General features: G+C 48.7%; 1 protein-coding gene across 4 annotated transcripts in view; it reads left to right on the top strand.

Moving 5' to 3' along the window:
- PALM3 (paralemmin 3) overlaps nucleotides 1-21171 on the top strand; it is an 81451-nt gene that overhangs the window by 55256 nt on the left and 5024 nt on the right. For 2 of the 4 annotated variants that reach the window (XM_033923942.1, XM_033923944.1), the window contains 6 exons: nucleotides 1448-1524; nucleotides 2848-2899; nucleotides 13444-13524; nucleotides 13819-13946; nucleotides 14293-14350; nucleotides 17380-17404. In XM_033923942.1, coding sequence (XP_033779833.1) covers nucleotides 1448-1524; nucleotides 2848-2899; nucleotides 13444-13524; nucleotides 13819-13946; nucleotides 14293-14350; nucleotides 17380-17404 — 421 coding nt within the window. The remainder of the gene's footprint in view (nucleotides 1-1447; nucleotides 1525-2847; nucleotides 2900-13443; nucleotides 13525-13818; nucleotides 13947-14292; nucleotides 14351-17379; nucleotides 17405-21171) is intronic. The other 2 variants (XM_033923943.1, XM_033923945.1) reach the window with 1 other exon arrangement.

Raw genomic sequence — 21171 nt, 5'->3', positions numbered from 1 at the left:
CCCAGGCCATAAGTACCCGGCAAGACCCCAAAAGAGTTAGTCGCTAGATTTTCCCACATCTATCTTAATAATGGCTTATGGACTTTTCTTTTAGGAAATCATCCAAATCTTTTTTAAACCCGGATAAACTAACTGCTTTCACCACATTCTCTGGTATTGAATTCCAAAGTTTAATTGCCTTGTCTGTCTGGCTTCTTTAGTGTTTCTAGTTCAGTTTTTGTCTGCATGTTTATGGCCTGTGATCCCTTATTATGTATTGGTGAGGGTCTATCTGTGTTCTGCATGTGTGATAGAGGTGAGAGATTCTGGTAGTCTAGTGTTTGTTCAAGAATCTTTCTCTGTCCTCTGTGCTGTCTTTCCTCAATATGTGGTGTACTGGCATTCTAGGGCTGGTGTAAGATTTCTAAAGTAGGGTTGTTGCTGTGTGAACTGTGGCACAGTGGTGAAGCACAGGGGTAGGCAAGCTCAATCCTCAAGAGCCACAACCCAGTTGGGTTTTCAGGATTTCCCCAATAAATGTGCATGAGATCTATTTGGAAACAACGGAAGCAGTGCATGCAAACAGATCTCAGAATATTTTCCCAGGGTTTCTGCAGCTGGAATTGTGTTTGTTGCAGGTTTCCAGGTCTCGCTGTATCTTGTCAGGTAGAAACCGACGTTTCAGCCACCAAGCTGTGGCTTTCTTCAGGGTATGCTCTGAAGTCTGCAGTTTGACTTTGTAAATAGTGGGTTCACTGACCTGAATGGGAGCAGAGCAGTCTACCAATTTGAATTTTGGCGGGAAAGTCCATAGAGTGGAAAAGTCTCTGGCAGGTTTAAAGAAGCTCTCCCTGTGGAGCCGGTTAGATGTTCTCAGAATAGTTGAGAAGTAGAAGCACACTGAAAAAAGTGAAGAACCACTGTGGCAAAACAACACTTATTGGTCAGCAGTGGCCCTGATGTAGTCATGTTACCTACATCAGAGCAGAATTTCAGCTTTCACTCAGAAAGGACTTACCCCCTCCTTTACTAACGCGTAGAATTCCTATGAGTGTCGGAGCAGTTACCACAGCTGCTGGCGCTAAAACCCGCGCTACACATTAGTAAAGGAGTAGCTAGATGATTAAACAAGAGCAAAGTCTTAAAGAGAAAAGGTCAACAGCTGTGTTACATCTACCGTTGCCATATTGGTTCTTCACTTTTTTCAGCGTGCTTCAGCTTCTTGATTGCTCTGGTATTTTTTTTTTGCTTCTCTTTGTGCAAATAGTTCTCATACATGCCATTGGGAAAATCCTGAAAACCTGATTAGGTTTTGGTCCTTGAGGATCATGGTTGTCCATCTTTGGTGTAGCAAGTTTGCTTCACAGTTGCTTTGCTGGGTTTGGGGTTAAGCAGAGGAAGGTGCTTGCGTTGCTGTTACTGAGGTGACACTAGAATTTTAATTTTCTTTCTTTTTTTTTTTTTATAGCCAATAAACTTCCTAGTTCTTCTCTGCCCCCAGTGCTGGAGGAGTTTCTGTGGAGGCAATATGCTTACAGAACTACGGTACAGGATTTGTATGAGGGGTCTGTCCCAATCTGGGCTTGAAGTTAATGATAGTCAGGGACAGTGCAAGGAAATTAAGTAGAGAAGACAACCCCCCCCCCCCAACAGTTAACTATCAAGTCTGTCGCCCCTAATCTACCAAGCTTTTTATAATTAAACTGATAAGAACAGCCTTACTGGGTCAGACCAGTGATCCTGTTTCCAACAGTGGCCAATCCAGGTCACAAGTACCTAACAAGATTCCCTGCTACTGATCCCAGGACAAGCAGCGTCTTCCCCCATGTCTGTCTCAATAGTAGACTTTGAACTTTCTTCCAGGAATTTGTCCAAACCTTTTTTAAACTCAGCTACACTAACTGTTGTTACCACAACCTCTAGTGATGAGTTCTAGTGCTTAAAAAATATTTCCTCCTATTTGTTTTAAAAAGTATTTCTATATAATTTAATTGAGTGTCTCCTGGTCTTTTACTTTTCAAAAGAGTAAAAAATTGATTCACTCGTACCTGTTCTACTCCACTCAGGATTTTATACACTTCAATCATATCTCCCCTCAACTGTTTCTTTTCCAATCTGAATTGATTTGATTTAAATACGTGATATATTGCTAAAAACATAGTGTTATAACAGTTTACAACTCTAAATGCATTTCATCATACATATTAGAATTGTACATTTTTAATAATAACATCATTAAAAGAACCCTTTCACCCACTGCAATCTACTTTAATAATTCAGTAAAAAGGAACTGTTGCGCATAGCCTTCTAAACTCACATGACTTTCCTCATATGAGAGGAATTCAATCCCCTTTATCAGGAGGAAGGGAGAGTGGGCACACTGCTTGCCCTGGATCAGTGGCATGGATTGCTGCTATTTGGGTTTTTGCCAGGTACTCGTGACTTGGGTTGGCCTCCTTTAATACTGGGCTAGTTGGACCATTGGTTTGACCCAGTAAGGCCATTCTTAAGATATTAGAGAAAGAAATGAGGAAGAGGGAACACATGGGATCAGGAAGAAGTAGTGAGGGAGAGGGGACAACCAGGATCATGGAAGGAGGGAGGTAGAGTAAGGAGGGAGGGAGGGAGAGGGGACACACACTAGATTTTAGAGGAAGATATGCATAAGTTGGTGGAAGGAATTGGTTGGTCTCTTGTACAGTCAGGTCATTGTTGCCACTCCATAGGGGCAGTAGTGCGTGACCACACCCGATATTGATGTAATTCCTCATCTTTGTACAGGATGGGGTGATTTATGTTGAGTTTAGTGCCCCCCCTATCATTTTGAAAGCCTCTTGAATAATCCCTGGTCTTGTATTTGGTTTCCAGGCTGATGATGGATGAGAGTTCACTGTACAGACGCCGGCTCCAGGCTATTACTGTAAGTATCTAATAACATATAGACATTAACTATGTGGTCCATGAGTATCTTATACTAAATCATACAAAAAACCCACTGGTAATGAAAAACAGAACTGTAAGGTCTATTTACTTGTTTCATATATAGGGTTAAAAGCCTCAGACTATGGAGCTGAGTACCCAATTCGGGTTGTACCTGCTCACGTCACAGGCTAAAACCCCTTGAGTCGATTTTATTTATTAATTATTTCATTTATCTTCTTTATTTTTTTTCTCTTTTTAAAACCTGTTATGTAATGCAATGAATACCCACCAATTAACTCATCGTATGGTCTACCGTGCTCTATACTTTATACCTTACAGACTATTTGTACACAGAATCGGCAAAACTTATGACTATTTTGAGAGTTGTAATATTAAATCCATTCTGTATTTTGGCTAATCGGTTGGCTTGTGTTCTCCCTGAGCTCCTTCATGAGGCCCAGGTTGGGTTTGTGAGGGGACGTTCGGTTCAGAAGAATATGAGACGCATTCTTGCCTCTTTGGAAATCTGTACACGTAACCAACTGCCCTCGCTTTTGGTCAGTTTTGACACGGAAAAAGCCTTTGACCGAGTGCTTTGGGACTTTTTATTTTCCACCCTGGCCAAGTATGGGTTTGTGGGCTGTTTTGTTTTGGCGTTGAGGGCCTTATATGCTTCTCCGGCGGCAGTTCTTCTGGTGAATGGTTGTAGGTCTTCGTCGTTTGAGATTTCCTGCTGCACGAGACAAAGTTGTCCTTTGTCCCCGCTTTTGTTTATACTCACATTAGACCCCCTGTTGCGTGCAATCCATCTGACTCCTGAGGTGAAGGGGGTGACTCTCGGTTCCCTTTGTTTTAAGGTGGCGGCTTTCGCGGATGATCTCTTTGTCCATCTTACGGACCCACAGAGTTCTTTGGCGGCATTGTTGGAAACGATACAGGAATACGGGGATTTTGTGGGTCTTTGCCTGAATTTGGGTAAGTCGGAGGCTTTGTCCACTTTGCCGGCCTTGCAGGGTCACTGGGGGGTTCCGTTTCCGCTGCGTTGGGCGACAGATTCCTTTTGTTATCTTGGGATCCGGCTCCCGGCATCTCCTGGTCGCCTTTATCCTCAATATCCGGGCGCTTCTGGATCGCACGTCACAGCAGTTGGATCGCTGGAGAGACCTGCCCCTTTCCTTGTTGGGTCGCATAGCGGTGATTCGCATGGTCATATTTCCCCAGTGGCTCTATGTGCTCCAGATTCTCCCGTTGCTGCTCTTTAAGAAAGACTTGAGGGCTTTACATCGCGTTTTGTCTAGGTTTTGTTGGCATGGGAGGAAACCTCGGTTGCGTTATGATCTTCTGGTGGGGGGGGGGGGGGGGGTGGCAGCAGGGGGGTCTCGGTATCCCAAATTTTGGTTTGTATAATTTAGCTTGTCTTTTGCGGCACCTTAAGGATTGGTTGTTCGGGGACTCTCAATATACCCCCACTTCTCTCGAGACAGCTTTGTATGCCCCGTATTCTCTTCTTGCCTTACTTCATCTGCCCTGTGGGGCTTTGCCTCGGGATGTTAGGGGCACTGTACTTTTGGCTTCTATGCATGGGGCGTGGGAGGGTTTAGTTCGGCGCCTGGGGGGGGGGGATCCACGGGTGACTTCTTTGTTGCCCCTGACAGGCAATCCATGTTTTGTGCCTGGTATGGATAATTCGAGCTTTCGTCGTTGGAAAACGTTGGGCATTTTTTTGGTGGAACATCTCTTGTCCGTCGCGGGGAAACTGCACTCTTTAGCGGATCTTCGGGATTGGTTGGGGCGGTGCTGGGGGACACTTTCGCTTATTGTCAAGCCAAGCACTATATTCTCACGCTTCCCCAGCTTGCCCTTCAGCATCCGTTGGGTGCTCGTATTCGGGACTTTTATGCCCAGGTTGAGCCCTTTCAGACTTCGGTGTCCACCTTATACAAGGCCCTGCTTCCCTTTGAGGCCCCTAGAGACTGTCAGAGGGTTCGGGACGGCTGGGCCTTGGAACTCCATATGGATCTGGCTTCTTGGAATGTCTCCCGGAATCTGGTGGTCTTGCCGCGTTTAATCCGGGGAGCCGTGTTGCGGGAATATTATGCTCGTATATTGTATAGAGGGTATATTACCCAAGCTCAGCTATTCAAATTTGGTGGCGTTGCCTCGCCTCTGTGTCTCAAATGTGGTCGAGACCCGAACACGTTTTCACATGCCTTGTGGGATTGTTGGTGTATTCGGGCTTTTTGGGCTGAGGTGGTCAACTATTTGAGCTCCCTTTTGGAGACATCTGTGGCGGGCACGGTTCTCAGGTGGTACTGGATTTACCGGGAGCTTTTGGATATTTGCCTCGGGATGCTCATTGGCTGTGTCGTAAGGTGTGTCTCCTGGCTCGACGATGCATTATGCAGCATTGGACCTCATTGACTCCTCCGTCTTTTTGGCAATGGAGAGCTCATCTTCATGCGTTGGTTCTCTGGGAGGCGCGTGAAGTAGGGGGCTCCTTTAAATGTTGTAGGAGCTTTTTGCTGATTTGGGACCCCTATTTTCGTTCCTTGTCTCCTAGGGGGCGTGGCCTTCTTCTTAATACCCTGGCTTGATGGTGCACTCTCCTGGCTAGTTCTGGATCTCGGCATCTCTCTGCTCTGAGGTAAGGGAGGGGAGAGGACTTGGGGTCTTTGGGGGGGAGGTCTGCTTTTGGAGGGGGATGCATCGTTTGTTTCGGTGCCCTGGGATCATCAGAGTCCAGACCCTGAGGGGTACTTGGTTTGCGACTTTCTACTTTCTGCCCTGGCATTCCTCTCCAACTGGGGGGAGAAGGGGGGAGATGGTGGGTAGGGCTTGTGGGTGGAGGGAAAGCACAGTTACTTACCGTAACAGGTGTTATCCAGGGACAGCAGGCATATATTCTCACATGTGGGTGACGTCATCTACGGAGCCCCGGCGCGGACAGCTTTTCAAGCAAACTTGCTAGAAGTTTCAAGTTTGCACACTGCACCACGCATGTGCGTGCCTTCTGCCCACTAGAGGGCGCATCCCACCTCGTGGTCCTCAGTTCCATAACTAGCTTAGAAGCCATCCCCGGGGAGGTGGGCGGGTTGTGAGAATATATGCCTGCTGTCCCTGGATAACACCTGTTACGGTAAGTAACTGTGCTTTATCCCAGGACAAGCAGGCATGATATTCTCACATGTGGGTGACCTCCAAGCCAAACCAAAAAGGGCAGGTGGGAGGATGGCAATTTTAAGAAAACAGATTTTGTAAAACTGACTGGCCAAACCGGCCGTCACTCCTGGACAGAGTGTCCAGACAGTAGTGAGAGGTGAATGTATGAACCGAAGACCAAGTGGCAGCCTTACATATGTCTTCCATCGGGGTGGAACGGAGGAAGGCTATCGAAGCTGCCATTGCTCGGACCTTGTGCCCCGTGACTCGACCCGGGGGAGGAAGGCCAGCCTGAGTATAGCAAAGGGAGATGCACGCCGCCAACCAGTTAGACAGAGTGCGCTTGGAAACTGGGTGCCCTAATCGATTGGGATCGAAGGACAAGAATAATTGCGGGACCTTCCGATGGGACTTGGTGCGTTGAAGGTAAAATGCCAACGCCCTCTTACAGTCAAGCGTGTGAAGCGCCGTCTCGCCAGGATGGGAGTGGGGCTTAGGGAAGAACACAGGAAGGACAATGGACTGATTGAGGTGGAAATCAGAAACAACCTTCGGGACAAACTTAGGATGGGTGCGGAGGACCACCTTGTCATGATGGAATACGGTGAAGGGTGGGTCCGCAACCAAGGCTTGTAGTTCCCCAATCCGCCTAGCGGAGGTGAGGGCAATCAGAAACACCACCTTCCAAGTCAGAAATTTCAAGAGGGACTTGTTGAGTGGCTCAAAGGGTGGTTTCATCAGTTGAGCTAAAACCACATTCAAATTCCATACGACTGGGGGAGGTTTGAGCGGGGGACAAACCCTGAGTAATCCTTTCATGAAGCGTGTCACCAAGGGATGGAGAGACAGAGGGCGTCCATCCAGGTGTTGGTGGAAGGCGGAAATCGCACTAAGATGGACACGCACCGAAGTGGTTTTCAGGCCAGAGCGCGACAAATGGAATAAGTAGTCCAGAACCGAGGGTACCGGGGCCGATACCGGGTCCAGGAGGAAAGAAGAGCACCAGGTGGAAAACCTGGTCCATTTCTGCGAATAGCAAAGCCTCGTCGAGATCTTGCGGGAGGCTTCCAGCACTTCCCTCACTGATTGAGACAGGTCCGGAGGGGTCAGGGAACAAGAAACCAAGCTGTCAGGTGCAATGACTGCAGATTGGGATGTAACATGGATCCTTGATTCTGAGATAGCAGAGAAGGACCGACAGGCAGAAGAAGGGGTTCCCTGGCGCTGAGTTGGAGCAGTAGGGAGAACCAGTTCTGACGCGGCCACCGAGGAGCTATGAGAATCATCGTGGCCGTGGACGATCTGAGGTGTACCAACGTTCGCATGATCAGAGGGAAAGGAGGGAATGCATAGAGGAACTTCCCGTCCCAATCGAGAAGGAAGGCATCCGCCTCCAGACGATCCCGCGAGTACATCCGAGAACAATATAGTGGTAGTTTGTGTGCCTCCGGAGAGGCGAACAGATCTACCTGTGGCGTTCCCCAGCGAGCGAAGACCTCGTGCAGAACTGCTGAGTGTAGAGTCCACTCGTGGGGTTGCAGGAGTCGACTGAGTTTGTCCGCCAGACAATTCAGTTCCCCCTGGATGTAGACCGCCCGGAGGAAGATGTTCCGGGAGGCCGCCCACTCCCAGAGGCGAAGGGCCTCGGAGCAGAGGGGCCACGACCCCGTTCCCCCCTGTTTGTTCACATAGTACATTGCTACTTGGTTGTCCGTGCGGACGAGGACCACCTGGTCCTGTACTACGTGAACGAAGGCTCGAAGTGCTAGGAAGATGGCCCGAAGCTCTAGCACGTTGATGTGACAGCGACGGTCCTCCGCCGACCACAGGCCCTGTGTGCGAAGACCGTCGAGGTGGGCTCCCCACGCGTAGTCCGAGGAGTCCGTGGTCAGAACCTTGCGAAATGGGGGAGTGCGAAACATTAGTCCCGTGGACAGATTTGAAGAGTCTGTCCACCAACTTAGCGATTTCCGCAAAAGCGGAGTCACCGAAATGAGGCGCGACTCCGGATCGCACTCCTGGCGCCATTGTGATGCGAGTGTATACTGAGGGATCCTCAGATGCAGCCTCGCAAATGGCGTGACGTGTACCGTCGAGGCCATATGGCCGAGCAGCATCATCATGCGCTTGGCCGACACCCTTGGTAGTTGAGAGACCTGGCGGCTCATCCGTACCAAGACTTCCAACCGTTGGGTCGGAAGGTAGGAGCGCAGGCGCACCGTGTCCAGCACCGCACCTATGAATTGAAGAGACTGAGCCGGCCTCAACTGAGACTTTGGAAAGTTTATCTCGAATCCGAGGGTTTGCAGGAAGGCAATAGACTGTCGGGTCGCTGAGATAACCTCCTCCCTGGTCGGGGCTTTGATGAGCCAGTCGTCCAGGTAAGGGAACACGTGGAGCCCGCGAGACCTCAGGGCTGCCGCCACTACTACCATGCACTTCGTGAATACTCGTGGGGACGCGGCCAGGCCGAAGGGCAGGACTCTGTACTGGAGGTGTAGGTCTCCCACCTGGAATCGTAAGAATTTTCGGCAGGTGGGGTGCACCGGGACATGGGTATATGCTTCCTTCAAGTCGAGGGAGCACATCCAGTCCCCTTCCTCCAAGAGAGGATACAAGACCGGGAGAGATAGCATTCGAAATTTCTCCCTGGCCAGGCATTTGTTGAGCTTCCTGAGGTCGAGTATGGGGCGCATGTCCCCGGTCTTTTTTGGGACCAAAAAGTAACGGGAGTAAAATCCCGTCCCCCACTGGTCCTTGGGGACCGGCTCGACCGCCCGAAGCTTCAGGAGAGCTTTGGCTTCGGTCAGAAGGGTCGGTAGTTGCGACCGGTTGCACCAGGCTAAACTTGGGGGACTGTCCGGTGGTGAGGACACAAAATTGAGCGAGTAGCCTTCGGAGACGATCCGGAGCACCCAAGCGTCTGAGGTAATCGCGGTCCATGCCTTCCGGAAGGACCGAAGACGCCCCCCGATAGGAAGGGGTTCTGGTGAAGGTGCGGAGGGGGACCCGCCCCGTCCGCTCAGCCCGTCAAAAGGAAGGCGCGGGCTTAGAAGGGCCCTGCGCCGGGGCTTGGGTTTGTCCCCCTCTGCCTCGTTGAGACGAACGTCTCGGAGGCGGTCTTGAGAAGGACGGGGTCGACTTCTGGGGGTACCGGCGCGGCGGAGGCCGGAAAGGTTTCTGTGGCGGGGGCCTAGGTTTGGGGCGGACCAGGGATGCTAAAGAGCGTTCCTGTTCCGACAACCGTTTGGTCGCCGCCTCCAAAGACTCGTCAAATAACTCGGACCCCACACAGGGCAGGTCTGCAAGACGTTCCTGCAGGTTTGGGTCCATGTCGAGGGTGCGAAGCCAGGCCAAGCGGCGCATGGCCACTGCGAGGGCCGACACCCTCGAAACCAGCTCAAAGGTGTCGTACACTGAATGGAAAAGGTACAACCGCAATTGAGACAGGTTGGACATAAACTTATCGAATCCTGCTCTTTTGGAGTCCGGTAACGAGTTCCGATATTGAGGAAGGTCCTTCACCATCCCACGCAAGTAGGAGGAAAAGGTGAAGGAGTAATTTAGAACTCTGGTGGCCATCAGAGTGTTTGAATAGAGGCGACGGCCAAACTTGTCCAGGGTCCGCCCCTCCCTGCCGGGTGGAACCGCCGCAGAAACCCGTGAGGGCTGTGATTTTTTAAGGGCAGATTCCACCAGGAGGGACTGGTGGGAGAGCTGCGCCTTATCAAACCCTTTCGGGGGAATCGTCCTATACTTTGATTCCATTTTTGACGGGACAGACGTGCCTGTAAGAGGGCTCGACAAGTTCTTCAGCCAGGTCTGCAGGAGGACACTGTTGAGAGGGAGTCTAGGTACCTCTCTAGGGGGAGTGGGAAGGTCCTGTTCCTCTAGAAATTCCTTGGAATATTTGGAACCTACCATCAGGTCAATCCCCAGGGCTTGGGCCATGTCCTGGACAAAAGATGAGAAGGAGGACGGCCTAGCCTGGGGGGACGGGGTTCTCGACCGTCCCACCGAGGAGCGGGGGGAGGCCTCATGGGAATACTGAGGATTCCTAACCGATCCTGAATCCCAGGATCCTCTCTCCACGGCCCTCGAGGGGGAGGGTGAAATCATCCTCCTAGGGGAGTCCCTGGGGGAGGATCCCGGGGTCCGTGGGGTCCTCTCCCGTTTCCTCGGCGAGGCGGCGCGGGAAGACTTTCCCCGAGGTGAGCGGAGGAGCCTCGGATTATCGAGGCGCAACTCCGACACCTGCAGCGCCTCGCCCCCGAACGACGAGGAACGATCGCGCCGAGGCGAGCCCCGGGGTCGCTTAGGCTTCCTCGATCGGCGCCTCGTCCGAGGTCGCCTCGAGGGCGAGGCGTCCGGGGAAGATCCCGAAGCCGAGGAGGAAAGTCGGCGCACTCTGCGGAACTTTTCTTTTGGGCGGACACTGCGCTCAGGAGGCTCCCCCGAGGTCGAGGTCCGGGGCGGGGCCGAGACCGAGGTGGACGGGGCCGCAATACCCGAGACCGAGGTCGCCGAGGCCGGGGCTCCCGAGGTCGAGGGAGCCGAGACCGGGGCCTCCGAGGCCGAGGGCGCCCCGGCCGAGGTCGACGTCGCCGGGCCCGCAGCACGCTGCAGCACTTCCAGGGCTCCCGACAGCTCCGATGAGATCAAGGCTCGAAGGAGATCCTGGAAGGCCGGAATCCCCACGAAGGTGGGGAGTTCCGAGTCCGGGGCACACTCCCTGGAGGGCGACCTCGGTCTCGAGTATTCCCTCGGGGTGTGCGGAGTCGAGGTCCGATGCGGGGCCGGGGTCGACCCACCCGCTTTGGCCTGACTCGAGGATGGCTTCTTTGCTGAAGGGGATGGAACAGAGGACTTACCCGAAGCTGGCTTCGATGACGACGGCTTCGAAGATGAGGGCCGAGGCGACGCCGAGGCCCCCGAGGACGCCGAGGCCGAGGTCAAGGCCGGGGCCGAAGCCGGGGCCGACGTCGAGGCCTTGGGCGGCGCGTCGACGGCGAACAATTCCGCCATTCTGGCCTTACGGCGACGGAGGGCCCTGTTCTGGAAGGTAGCACAGCGATCACACGAGGCTGTTGGATGTTCGGGCCCAAGACAGACAATGCACCACCGGTGAGGGTCGGTGATGGAGAGTAGTCTCTCACACCGGCTGCATTTCTTGAATCCCGTAACAGGACGGGACATCGACGAGAAAAAGAAGAAGGCCGGGAACGACCGACGTTCCCCGGCTCAGGCTTCCGGGAGCCCCCGGAGCCCAACGAAAAACAATTATTATTTTTTTTTTTTTTTTTTTTGTAAGACGGACGAAAAATAAAGCAGCACCGCGATTAATCCGATCAATAAACAAACTAAACGCGGCAGCTAGAAGGCAAAAACACTGGAGCTCAGATCCACAGGGCTTTCTTGCTCCGCGGAAAAATTTGAACTGAGGACCACGAGGTGGGATGCGCCCTCTAGTGGGCAGAAGGCACGCACATGCGTGGTGCAGTGTGCAAACTTGAAACTTCTAGCAAGTTTGCTTGAAAAGCTGTCCGCGCCGGGGCTCCGTAGATGACGTCACCCACATGTGAGAATATCATGCCTGCTTGTCCTGGGATAACATGGGGTGGTTGGGGTTTTTTTGGGTGGGTATACTTGACCCATGTTGTTGTCATGTTGTACTTGCTTATGCAGATATTGCCTCTGTTCCTTCTGTGCAGTCATTTGTTGTTGTTCTCACTTCTGCGGGTTTTTCATGTCAATAAAAATTGTTTACAATCTAAATCCATTCTGTATAAGCAATCCAAACAGTTACTTATTTGAAGGAATCTCTCATGACACTAATTGACGCGGTAGACCATAAATAAAGATCACTGCTATACAACAGGCTTTTAAAGAGAAAAGAAAAGAAAGAAGATAAATTAAATAATTAATAAAATCAACTCAAGGGGTTTTAGCCTATGACGTGAGCAGGAGCCAGTGAATTCATTCATGGTATAACCCGAATTGCGTACACAGCTCCATATTCTGAGGCCTTTTACCCTATGTATGAAAAAAGTAAATAGACCTTACAGTTCTGTTTTTCATTACCAGTGGGTTTTTTGTATTACTGTAAGTAACCATCATCTTCTAGCCCATCTATGAAGCATTTGCCTGTGCAGAAAGTTTTGTCCAGGTGGCACACTGTTTCTGTAGCAAAGAATGGACCTCTTTAACAAGCTGCTGTCCCTTAAACCTGCTTACTCACTCCTGCAAGTTTGTACATGTGTCAGCTACCACCATGTCACACACAAGGTTTGGGAAAGAGGGTTGACCCACCAGTTCTTCCTCTGCCCCATCCTTTTCTTTGCAGTTGAACTGAAACCATAGTAGGATCAGGTACCAAAAGCCTTCATCACACCACCTGGCAAACTCCCCCCCCTCCCAATTACCATTTTATTGCTCCTCCCTAAAATACTCAGTTGGTTCATTACTATGAATACCTGGGGCTAGGACTAATATAGCTTAGGGCTATGATTCAGTGTTGAGTCAAAGCCAGGACCAATTAAGCCTCAAACAACACAAGATGTTCTATGCTGCAGTGGCTCATCTGCGTCACTTGGAAGTAATCTGCGAGATCCCTGCCCTGCCTGCTACCCTCTCCCAGAAGAGAGAAGTGGTAAATATTTCCTCCCAAATTTGTATCCTCCCGGCATCTGTGCCACTCTCCACCTACACCAGTTCAACCAACTCTCGCACATCAAACTAATGCACCTCAGAGCAGTCTTTCAGGACTCCTGAAACATATCCTGTGGCATCAGTTCTCTTCCTATCGTAAAGTGTGAGATTATAATGAGTTAGGTCTCACAAGAATCTGAAATTGTAAAGCATGTGTGTCATAAGGAGGCTGAAGACAGCTTTTATAGGAATGTGACATCATAGTATGTAATTCCACAGGACTGGGATATTATGCTATAGGTATGTAGGGGTCAGGTTTGACAGGATTGAGATGTCTTAGATTCAGAATAAATTCAAAAAAGATGGGCTGCTGTCACCAAAAAGTAGAGAACTTGGATGCAACAAGCAGTGTAAGCGGTCAGTTAATAGGTTTTTTTTTTTAATTTAAATGCTCTGCTTTATTTCTGATCCTCTGCAGTCGTGTGGTGCAGGCAACAGCCAGTGCAGGAGCTCAGGTATCTTTGACAAGGGTGCAGGTTTCCACTGGTGAGGTCCAGCCCAGAGCACAGGGAGTGAGATGGTTGTGGGATAGGTTGAGGGTCCAGAGGGTGTGGGCAGGTGAGGTGCACAGATAATTCAGACTTCTCCGTTCCGTTTTGTCCTGCCTTTGTTGAGAGCCACCATCTCTTCTCTGCCTTCTATTTTGCGATACTATCTGTGTTTGAATCTCACTAGGAAAAGCGTAAAGTGCTCGAGCAAATTGAGAGGAAGAAGAGGGAACTGGAAGAGAAGAAGCTGAAGCTGCAACAGATGAAGGTAACATTGAGTCAAAGTGGCAAATTTCTGAAACCTAGAAGTGTGGCACATGGGTGTGTGAGCAGAGAGAAGTGTGGAGAAATGCTGTATTCATACCATGCGGGAGAGAGTGTATGTGTAATGGGGGGACAGTGTACTGGGATTACAAGGGGTGGGCTGACATGTATAGCGTGAACTAGGAATTAATGTCCATAACTCATTTTTGTGCTATTGTTCAGTTTTATGACCCTGGTGATGGGACTGTCTGCCTGATTTTGCAGCTCCTCACCTCACCCCTCCTTTGTTCCTTTGCAGAGGAAGTCTCTCAGGGACAGGTGGCTGATGGAGGGGGTAGCACTACCCTCTGAGGAATCTTCTGAATCTACATCACTGCTGAGGCAGATTCAGTGCCAGATCCAGGAACTGGAGGACACCTTGGCCAGGTGAGCAGCATCTTTTACACTTGTGATACGAGTGACTGGCTTCCATCTCCACATCTTCAGGGTGGGGTTCAGCCAGGCCAAATTGCACTTGGCATATTTGCTATTCCAACATGCAACACAGACAGGGAAATACCTGCTGCACCTGAAAGTAACTCTATCTGAGCTAGTGCTGGAAAAAAGTGTGAACTAAATTCAAAATCCCTCTCCTCTACCACAGCCTACTTTTCACCTTCAAAGGTTAATTGTTGGGTAGTGGGGTGGGTGCAAAACTGAGGCTTTGCCCCAGTCCCATAGTTTTCTTTTGATAGCTAATAACTCCTTTCTATATTTTAAACTTGTTTCACAGCCTCCAAACACAAATGAACTGCCTGGAAACCCAAGGATCTCCACTAAATGCCACAGAGGTAATGATCAATGCACTTTACACTTTAACTATTTTTGACATTGTGATGATTCTTAGGAGTTTATTTATTTCATATATATATTTTTTATTTTCCCTTTTTTTCCCCTGGTGTGAATGTTTGATCTTGATTTAGATGGGATTTTGATTAGATTGATTACATTAAATAGGACTAAATGTTGTATAATCAAGAAGGGTATTACAACCAGGACGAAAGAAGTCATCCTGCCGTTGTATCGGGCGATGGTGCGTCCACATTTGGAGTACTGCGTCCAATATTGGTCGCCGTACCTTAAGAAGGACATGGCGTTACTCGAGAGAGTTCAGAGGAGAGCGACACGTCTAATTAAAGGGATGGAAAACCTTTCATACCCTGAGAGATTGGAGAAACTGGGTCTCTTTTCCCTGGAGAAGAGGAGACTTAGAGGGGATATGATAGAGACTTACAAGATCATCAAGGGCATAGAGAGAGTAGAGAGGGACAGATTCTTCAAACTTTCAAATAATAAAAGTACAAGAGGGCATTCAGAAAAATTGAAAGGGGACAGATTCAAAACAAATGCTAGGAAGTTCTTCTTTACCCAACGTGTGGTGGACACCTGGAATGCGCTTCCAGAAGATGTAATAGGACAGAGTACGGTACCGGGGTTTAAGAAAGGATTGGACAATTTCCTGCTGAAAAAGGGGATAGAAGGGTATAGATAGAGGATTACTACACAGGTCCTGGACCTGTTGGGCCACCGCATGAGTGGGCTGCTGGGCACGATGGACCTCAGGTCTGACCCAGCGGAGGCATTGCTTATGTTCTTATGTTCTTATGCTGGTCACCTATGAGTTACTCCCCAAGCCCATAATCCCTCGTTTGTATGCTAAGGGCTCATACTGATGTCCATTATTTAAATAATTTTTGTAATAATTTTACATTTTTCTAAGTTCAAACATTCTCCCTGAGGGATTAGGAGAGTTAGCCAATTATAGATTGGATTCTGGATAAGTTATAGACATACAAGACATTCTGTTACGTCCCTTCCAGATTTCATATGATAGGTGTTCAATCCCAACCCGCAGTCTGGGTGTTGCAGAAATCCACATCTTTTCTGAACAAAAGCTCCACCCCCTTAGGCTGAGAGTCAGCAAACAACCTTAGTTTCAATTTCTGCAAGCAGTCCGAGCAGATGTCTTTTGCTGTTGCTCTGCTTCTGTTTCTTAATTTTTCATTTAAAGTTAGTTTTTTAGTGGCTTCAGTGCCTTGAGAACCCACCCCCGTGGTCCCCTGTCAGAGAAAAGGACACAGTCCTGCGAAGCCGGACTGCAGCTTCACAGAGAAACTCTGGTGGATCTGTGGACCCAGCCTGCTGTGTGCCACCCTCTTCAAGTGCCCTGTGGAAGTCTGCTGGCCAGTGACTCTGTCACAGATTTCTAGCACAGAACAGAAACCCACCTAGGTTTCAAGGCGCAGGCTGCCTTTCCCGCCCCCGACCAAGTGGCAGAGGATCTATGGGGGTAGAGGTTTTAGTTGGTCTGGCCAGCTGGCAGTCTGAAGATCTTAATTCCTGTGCTTTTTGCAGCTGTTTCTAAGGCAGAAAGTCCTTTTTCTCCATTCAGCTGCTTTAAAAACGCTGCCAGACAAAGGCACTACAAAGACAGTGAGTGGCTTTTGGATTGATTTAAACTTCGTTTTTCAGTTTCTGTGGGTAGGGTTCAGGTCCCCCACCTCCCCAAATCACTATTTTTTTATTTTCGGATTTTATTTTTGCCGTTTTTGGTGTGAATTCATGATGGCAGCCATCTTGGATTTTAAAAACAATTTTTTTTTCCTAACTTTGATTTCTGCCTCAAAAACCCATCAATTTGATTCAAAGTGATTGGGATAGACTCCCCAGCCCCTAATCTAATGAATGTGGACATTGATTGCACTGGATGGGCGCTGGATCAGCGACTGCGTACCTCGTGCCATAGCACGCTGGGGGAGGGGGCCCTAGGTGTCTAAACCAATCAGGGCCTTTGGCCCTTCCCCGTGCATCATATGAAGGTTATCATGCCGCTGTTCCGGGCCATGGTACGCCCCCACCTGGAATACTGCATCCAGCACTGGCCACGAATAAGGACATAGTATTACTCGAAAGGGACCAGAGAAGAGCGACTAAAATGGTTAAGGGGCTGGAGGAGTTGCCGTACAGTGAGAGATTAGAGAAACTGGGCCTCTTCTCCCTTGAAAAGAGGAGATTGAGAGGGGACATGATCGAAACATTCAAGATACTGAAGGGAATAGACTTAGTAGATAAAGACAGGGCACTCTCTGAAGTTAAAAGGGGATAGATTCCGTATGAACGTAAGGAAGTTCTTCTTCACCCAGAGTGGTGGAAAACTCTGTCATAGGGGAAAACACCCTCCAGGGATTCAAGACAAAGTTAGACAAGTTCCTGCTGAACCAGAACGTACGCAGGTAGGGCTAGTCTCAGGACACTGGTCTTTGACCTAAGGGCCGCCGTGTGAGCAGACTGCTGGGCACGATGGACCACTGGTCTGACCCAGCAGCGGCAATTCTTATGTACTGCATTGTTCCTCAATGTTTATTCTGAGTTGCCTTTATGCCCTTTTCTCACTTGTTAATATTTTGCAGAGCAAGCCAATTCATGATTTACTTGTGTTGATGGGGATTTTCCCTTGTACCCCCTTGTCCTGGATTTGGCTTTGGGACTGAACTAAGGTTGTTTGTTGACTCTCAGCCTAAGGGGGTGGATTTCTGCAACACCCGGATAGCACTTTGGGATTGAATTCTCCAGGGACTAATCGAAAGATTATCGAAGGTATAAACCTAATCTTCCATTATACAGCCAAGACATAGACCAGACATATTCCCAACCCAGGGCTGATGAAGGGATGTACACAATGGCAATATTTAGCTTCTCCATTTCAGTTTAGGATCCACAGCAAAGCGGTTCCCTTATGCAGATGCCCCATCCCTCGTAGCTTTCAAAGTTTTCTTTCTGGCGATGATGATTAATAGACTGGATTTCTCATCTCTTTCAGGACAGCAAGACAGATTTTCTACCAGGTACGTGCAGAACTTTGCTGTGAAGCATCATAAAAGTCACATTGTGCCGAGGGGCTCCTGAATAACTGATTAACTGCCAGAAACCCCCCCCCCCCACATCTGCCAAGGCTTTGCTGGGTTAATAAAACAAAAACAAAGGCCCAAAGCTGATAACAAACAATTACATTTAAAAAAACAAGGAGAAAAATACACAGATATCCACAAGAGTTTACTGCTACTTTACAAAGCCATGCTAGCAGTTGCCGCTCCGGTAACTGCCCTAAAACCTTTAGGGATTTAAAGGTTTTCGGGGAATTTGCCACATGGCTTTGTAAAAAGGGAGGGGTGGGGGAATTTAAGCTATGTTTAATTTAGGATTTTTATGGAATTTATGTTATTATAAACCATCCTGAATCTGATAGGGCTCCTTTTACAAAGGTGCATTAGGGCCCTAACGCGCGGAATAGCGCGCACTAAAATGCCGCACGCACTAGCCGCTACCGCCTCCTGTTAAGCACACCTTTGTAAAAGGAGCCCATAGTGTGATATATAAACTGTGTCATAAATAAGGAAAAAAAGAGATGTCCATCAGTCTTTTACAATAACTAATAGAGTGGTTTATTTTATACCCACAAGAACCTCACTTGATCAACAAAACATCAGCAAAAATCAAAATATGTCCTTAATAAACTTTCAAAAATAACTTCCTCCAATTTTTCAGAATTTTCAATCCCATAGATCAGTCTGCCCATCTGCAGCATCCATTCTCTCCTCCTATCCCCAAGAGATCCCACATGCCTGTCCCACACTTTCTTAAATTCAGACATATACCCCCTTTATTAAACTGCGAGAGCCGTGCTGAATGCCCCGTGCTGCTCCTGACGCTCGTAGAGTTGCTAGCGCAGTTTAATGAAAGGAGGCCATAGTCTTTGTCTCCACCACCTTTCTACTGGGAGACTATTCCACGCATCTATCACTCTTTCCTTAGTTTACTCCTGAAGCCATCACCTCTTAACTTCATCCTATACTCTCATGCTGAAGTTTTCCTTAATTTGAAAAAGGTATTTAAACGTCTCTATCATATCCCCTCTCCCATCTTTCTTCCAGCATATAAATATTGAGATCTTAAGTCTGTCCCTGCATGCTTTATGACACAGACCACCAAACATTTTAATAGCCTTCTCTGAACCAACTCCATCATGTTTATATCTTGTTGAAGGTGCAGTCCTCAGAACTGTACACAATAGACTAAATGAGGTCTCACCAGATTCTTATACAGGAACATTAATACCTCCTTTTTCCTACTGGCCCTACCTCTCCCTATGCATCCTAGCATCCTTTTAGCTTTCACTATCACCTTTTCAACCTTTTGGCCATCTTAAGATCATCACATACAATCACACCCAAGTCCTGCTGCTCTTTCGTGCACAAAAGTTCTTAACTCCCTAAACTGTACCGTGCCCTCAGGTTTATGCATCCCAAATGCATGACCTTGCATTTCTTAGCATTACATCTTAGCTGCCAAATTTCAGACCATGCCTTAAGCTTCACTAGGTCCTTCCTCAGCCAACCACCATTTAAACTTTTCACCAGTACTTATCAATCAAAACATCTGGTCAAAAGAAAGTGCTTGTCTCCCTACTGTGGTCCATATTTCAAGAAATCTTATATATCAGGGGGAACTTCATGTATGACTGATGACAGGTATATTTTATTCATTTTTTATAGATGTAAAATAAACCCCTATTCTTGTACAATCCCACTCTATTTCTGGACAAGCGGGTTGTGAACCTATTCTCACCAGGCAGGCTTATAAGGAGACATAAATATTCAGAGTCTTCAGCACCTCTTCTTTTATCTCAGCACTGCCTCCCAGAGAATCAGTTTTAACCTATAAACATGTCTCTTCTGCTCGTATTTATTTTTTTTGCTTTTTTTGCGATGTTTGCCACAGTGCTTCAGCGTTCCCTGCGTGGGAGGTCTTGGGCTATGGGAGATCACAGACTTTTGAGAAGTCTGCTTCCAGAAGGGGGTCAACTGCCTGACAGTACGCCCCACCTGGACAGCCTGCTCCTTTGTTCAGGGGCTCAGGAATTTGTCCCTTGGGAGCTAGCTCATCCCAGGTTCGTCCGCTAGTGGGTGGGCGCAGGCTGTATGGCTCTGTGGAGGTGCAACTGGGATCAGAGCCGATTGCGTCCCTCTGCATATTCACTTTGGCACTGGTCCGATGGTGGACTTTGGCCATTGGTTTCAGCCCGGGGGGTAGGGAGCAGTCAGTACACAGACTTGTTGAGGCGGAGGATCTCCCTGTGGGCTGTTCCAGCTACTTTTCCTGCAGTCTTTCAGCATCATGTGGCACAGTAAGTAATGAACTGATAAGCTGTGTCAGAGATTTTTGGGTGGGTCTCCAAAAGTGGGTTTTGGGTAGTTTAGGAGTGAGCCCTACTCTCCCCTCCCCTATAATCCTGAAATCGCCATGTTGTGGGGGTTCAGGTGTTTTTCCCAGGCGGTTTTGTTTTGAAAATTGCACTGGGGCCATCTTGGATTTTTTTCCTGATTTTAATTTAAGATTATTTGTTAACCTCCCAAGCATCTTTTTGAAAGATAACTACTCAGATGGACTCCCCAGGGCAGGATTCTTCAGATTCATGACCCTAAAAATGGTGGATAGTTGTCCAGTGAGTGACCGTGTTCCATGTGTGCTGCGGCATGAGAGGAGGGACAAAATTTAATTGGCCCATGTTCCCTCAACCTCAGATGGCAGTCCTATAGCCCAGCACACCTGGAAGCACTTGGAAAAAGTCAAAAGCGGTCCCCATGAAGTGCAGCCATGATTCAGAGACCAAAGCCCTGCCTAATGCGTGCAGAGACGGGAGGATCCTTTGGTTCTGTCCATTCTCAGCATTCTGGAGTTTCTTCAGGATGGGTTGAGGAAAGGGCTGGCAGTGGCTTCCCTTAGGGTCCATCTGGCTGGTCTCTCCTGTCTCGGATTGAAGCCTCTGAGGGGCTTCTTAACTTCTCATCTGGATGTTGTCTGTTTTCTAAGAGGTGCACTCTGGCTACAGCCTCCACTTCGGACGCTTTGTCTGACGTTGAATCTTAATATGGCCTTCTGATCTCTGGCTTGTCCGTCTTATGAGCCGATGGAGCGCTCTTCCCTTATGGATCTGACCATCAAGATGGTTTTCCTGGTAGCCAATACTTCGGCCTGCAGGGTTTCTGAAATTCAGGCTCTGTCTTGCCAGGATCCATTGCTGCGGATTAAGGACTCTGGTGTCTCCTTGCAATGGGTTTCATCCTTCCTACCTAAGGTAGTTTCAGCATTTCACATTAACCAAGAGGTTAGACTCCCAACTTCAGTTTGAGAGAGCAGGGGGTTCTGCAGTCTTTGGATGTGTACAGAACTCTGTTGCGGTACCTAGAGGTCACAAATGAGTTCCGGGTCTCCGACCATCTGTTCATCCTGGTGAGTCCTCCATAGCGACCATCTCCAAATGGATTTAAATGGCCTTTCATCTGCCTCTGTTACAGTGGGCTCATTCAACCAGAAGTGTTTCCTCTTCTTAGGCAGAGTCATTGGCAATCTCTTTGGAGGAGATCTGTAGGGCAGCTACCTGGTTCTCTTTGCATGCCTTCACCAGGTTTTACTGGAATGATGTGGCGAGCTGTAGCCAAGCCCTCGAACCTGCTGATTTACCGATCATGTGCCTTGACAAGTACTGGTAAGCTGAATTGCTGTCCTTCCTGACCAGCCCTTTAAAGATTACCATCTGAATGTATTTTGCATT

The sequence above is a fragment of the Geotrypetes seraphini genome, chromosome 16, assembly GCF_902459505.1.
Source record: "Geotrypetes seraphini chromosome 16, aGeoSer1.1, whole genome shotgun sequence".
Taxonomy (NCBI): domain Eukaryota; kingdom Metazoa; phylum Chordata; class Amphibia; order Gymnophiona; family Dermophiidae; genus Geotrypetes; species Geotrypetes seraphini.
The sequence above is the reverse complement of the archived record's forward strand: the minus strand, read 5'-3'. Positions and strand labels throughout refer to the sequence as shown.